Below are 4,585 nucleotides of genomic sequence, written 5' to 3'. Positions count from 1 at the left end.
CACATTTTCTTGCTCTCTTAGCTGAATTCCACCCATTTTCATTTTTCCCAACTCATTTTATATCCTTTTCAAGTTATCTTTGCTTGGATTGAAATTACCTGTTCTTTTTTCTCACCATGCCTTATAATTTTACTCTCATCTCACCTTCTCTGTTTTTTCCTCTTTTTGCCCATTCAAACATCTCATCTAACTTTCCATGCTATAATTTGTTATGTTATTTTCATACACTGGATATTTGCAGCCCCCTCTTCCTCATCCTGTCCCAGTTATCTCCATTTTCTCCAAAATGAATCCAGTAAAACTATATTCTCACTTCTGGAAAATGGTTCCTTCTTCTTTATTGCTCTCTTCCATCATCTACCGGTGACCTCTTATTCCCCAGTCTAACCCATAGACCAACTTTCTTTCTCTCCAATCAGTCAGTGCTCATCTCACAAACACTGTGCTAACCACATCACCTCTCCATTATTCCACTCCTCATTTTCTTCTTAAATATCCCTCTTGTTTTTATTTATGAAAAAACTCATCCTTATCCACAGCCTAAATGCTAATCTTCCTATTTATGTTTTCATTGTAAACTCTACTGTTATTCCCACTTTGTATAATTTTTTTTTTATTACCCAAAAACCTTGCTTGCTTTTTTAACCTCTTGGCCTGATTCTTTATTTATGCCACTGTGCCTCCTGTCATTCAAACCTGTCCTTTACTACTAAATTCTCTTAAAAATGCTTTCTATACCGACTTCAGAAACAAGATCCATGGTATATTTTCAGATACAACAGTTACCCCACACCTTGCTTATTGCCCTACATACAAGTTGCCTTTAGGAAAAGGATCACATCTTTTAAAAGTCCTGACAAACCTCATATAGGTTTATAAATACATAACATAATTACAAGAATTAGGAGAAAGACAACAGCAATCCCAGATGAACTAATAACAAAGCCCCTTACCTAGGCTGCTGTATGCAAACAGAACTCTGCTTATATTTTTACCGCAATAGATGCCTATTCTTTAATTAGAGGACTAAGTCGTAAGAGATGCTAATTGTATCTTTAACCAAAAGATAAAACCTAGACCAGAATTTGGAAAGCAGAGTGACAAGAAGGCACTATACAAAAATTGACTCTGTAGCCTATATGATTCTTTAATACTATTAGAACAGCCATAATGATACATTCTGTGATAATCTGATACTGATTCTATAATCAGAGGATGCAAATGTGTCCCTCCCAAGACCCAGAGGAAAATTTCACACCTGTGGTGGATTTAGTTACAGGGCATTCCTTCACGCCTTGACAACCTGGATTTAACTGTTTTCAGAAAGAAAAAGATCCTTTAGTCCTTCTGCTCACTTCCTGTTTGTTAGGTACAGAATAGACCAGAAAGGGAAGATACAGAACACAATAATGTGGCTCCACAGCTTAGATGCTACAGAATATGGTTTGTCTCTGAAGGAATAAAAACAAGAATTTGCTTCTCTGAAGTACTAGGATAAATGTAATGGCAATCAAAATGCAATTTAAATACAATGAATGTTGTAAAATTGTTATAGCACAGTTTTCTATAACGACGATGGACATACCTGAATGCATTCTATTTACATTTAAGTGTTTTCTTCTGTTTTTATTAATATCCCTCCATATGTTGGAATATGTGTATTTTATGTGTTCATTTTAATGATTTTTTTTCAAATTTTGCAGCAATGTATTTTTATAATGTTTATCTCCATAAAGGAGGCAAATAGCCAGTATTATGTTCATACCTTAAAAAATATCATGTAAATACACTGTTAAAGACATATAGTTGTAACCAATGCATTTTGGGAATCATTTAGAACAACAGTCAACAAGTAACTAGTTAATTAGCCCTGTCTTCTTTTGCCATTCCCTTATTACAGCTGGGCAGAGTCAAGATTTACATAAACAGAGTCTATTTATTGAACCTCTTATCGACTTTAACAGGCTATGGGTGACATTCTTACTGGATTAGCAATTGCAGTTCCTTATTCCAAACACCGAGCATGCAAATACTGATTTATTTATTTTTTTAATTGTGGAATACCTTTGACTATCAGTTCAGCATAGTTTGATACACCAACTCCTCCTTCTGTCCGAATCATGCAGCGATAGTTGCCAGCGTCCCGTTTTGTGGCATTCACCACACTAAAAAGAGCTACAAATCGGCGAAAGTTGAACACTTTTATGTCCTTCAAAGGTGCATCCCGTACATAAATACCCTAAGAAAAGGAACACAAACAAATAATATTGTTAGTCATAAAAAATACTGAAAGCTGATTTTATTTCTCTTAAATTCCCCAAGAGGGAAGGCAACCTAAAAGCAGCAGTTTGCATGTTGTTTTTACAGATGTTTACACTGTGTAAGATTTTACTGCCTTCCCATGTGAGTCAAACCATTCACCATCAGTGGGTGACCATTCATCTGGAACAGCTGCTTTCAACTTTTTATAGATTAACTAATAAAAAGATTTGAAAGCAATGTAACGTTTACTTGGTTGGCTTGCTTTACACAAATATTTAAAGTTACTTCTTTTAAAGAAACATGAAGCCCAGCATACTCAAGTCTCAGCTTTCTCCCTCTGGATCTGCTACTTGGAATACACATCTTGTGCAGCCTCCATGGAAATGGCAGTAGACGGTTCTCATATAGCAGCAACTATACATTGGGCTATCAGGGACTTAAGTGGAAAAGACTTGGCACAAATTTATTAGGAAAATAACCAACAAGGCTGTAGCTGTCTCTCTCTCGCTTAGCGTGGTAATGGGAACTGGGCAGTTTGTACCTTGATGCAGTGTTTCACCCTCATACTGCATGCACAGCACAAGAAAATGTCCTATGCAACAGCCCAGGAGCACAAGGCTCAGCATAATTCCCATCTTAGGGATTGCTCCCTCACGTGATTCGGTACACAGCTGGAGGTGGGAAAAAGGGAAGGTAGCAGACAGAATAGGACAGAGATGACATCTTGCCATGTCCTCTGGCACAAAGAAGAGGCCAGAGAAACTTGACTCTCACATTCTTATACTCCATATTGCCCATGTATGGGCAGTGAACTCATACTCCATCTGCTCATGAAACACAATACGTGCTCTACAAACACTCAGAAAACCTCAGAAAATGTAAAATAAACTAATTACTAGAGCTGGCTGGAAAAAAAAGAAATCTATATAAAATCTAGAGACAACATTTACTCAAACAAGCAAACAAGAAAGACACGTTTTCACAAAAACATTCATTTTCACAAACCGAAGGCTACAGCCATTATTGGAACATGAGGAGAATCTGGAGAACTCTAACAAGTACCTCCACAAAGCTGCTCTCACGAGGAAGGCATATTCACAGTCTGATGCTATGTAATGATGTCAGTTATTTTCAGTAGTTTTTTCTGACTCCAGGAGCTTCAATTGAGCAAGGAAAGGATCCTGAGCTACTGAGCTTCCATAAACCATCGTCACAGCTGCTGATGTCTTGTTTTTCTGCCCTAGAGTTTGTAGTTTGTCCAGCAGAATTTAAGACCCATATAAGAAATACTGACCTGTTTGTTACAGCTTTTACTTGCCACTTAAAATAGCAGTTAGAACCAGAGAGTTTCAAATACCAGCAACATAAAATTAAACTAATTCATTAATCACAAAACCAAGCCAAAGTTAATCATGCCATTAATGCCAAAGAAGCAGCATAATTAACAGTAAATACTGATTCTCATGCACACTAAGGTAGAGTTATTTCTCCTTCAAAACTAAATGTGGGTAACGCTCAGTATATTTAAAAGAAAAAAATGCTTGTACAATACCCAAAGCAGAATGTACTATCATGCCTTAAAAATTACTCAGCCTGAAATTATTACTTGAGAATTACTTCAGATAATTGCCAGCTCCTTAAAATTCCTAGAATTGAGAGCTGCTGATAAACTGGCTTCTCTGATGTGGCATGACAGTTACTGAAAACAAAACTCAGAAAAAAAGAAACACTTCAAACTACTAATCCAAAACTACTACATTTACTGGTTTTGCCACTGTAGTATCTTGCAGAAAGAATGCCCGTAGTTAGCTGGAAGCAAGCAGGGTGGGTTAATTATGATTTTGGAGAATTAATATTTCTTAAGCCCAACAGTATATTTTACCTAAGACAATAACTGATTAAATGTAATTATCAGAGGTGATAAACAGTTACAAACCACACAGTTTTAAAGTGTGTTTCTGTAGTTTTCAGACTCCTTAAGCATTCTGTGCATAGCCAAGTCATGTGCTTACATCACATCCACCCACACTAGTTCTTCCTTTTTTCTTCTTGCAACATCAGGAAACTATACACAGGCTATTTTATCCTGCCAAGAAACAGGGTAAGTTATTATCCAGGGAACAAAATACTGCCACAAACTGATTAATTCTAGCATCTAAATTAGCTCAGCTCATTTGGAGTGAGAACAAGCCCCTCTGCGCTCCAGCCTACACCCACCCTTCCACATGGGGCATCTGCATCCAGAATTACCTGGAACTCCCAAGAGTTACAACAAAACTGAAGAATGATGCCAACATTTTATGAATTATTTATTGCTGTTCTC

General features: G+C 36.9%; 1 protein-coding gene across 1 annotated transcript in view; it reads right to left on the bottom strand.

Annotated features, from left to right (window-relative positions):
* PTPRM (protein tyrosine phosphatase, receptor type, M) overlaps window positions 1–4,585 on the bottom strand; it is a 331,529-nt gene that overhangs the window by 300,984 nt on the left and 25,960 nt on the right. The window contains exon 4 of the mRNA XM_010006866.1: window positions 2,065–2,239. Coding sequence (XP_010005168.1) covers window positions 2,065–2,239 — 175 coding nt within the window. The remainder of the gene's footprint in view (window positions 1–2,064; window positions 2,240–4,585) is intronic.

The sequence above is a fragment of the Chaetura pelagica genome, unplaced genomic scaffold (genome assembly GCF_000747805.2).
Source record: "Chaetura pelagica isolate M959 unplaced genomic scaffold, ChaPel_1.0 scaffold109, whole genome shotgun sequence".
Classification (NCBI taxonomy): domain Eukaryota; kingdom Metazoa; phylum Chordata; class Aves; order Apodiformes; family Apodidae; genus Chaetura; species Chaetura pelagica.
Note: the sequence above shows the minus strand (reverse complement) of the source record. Positions and strands in the feature narration are given on the sequence as shown.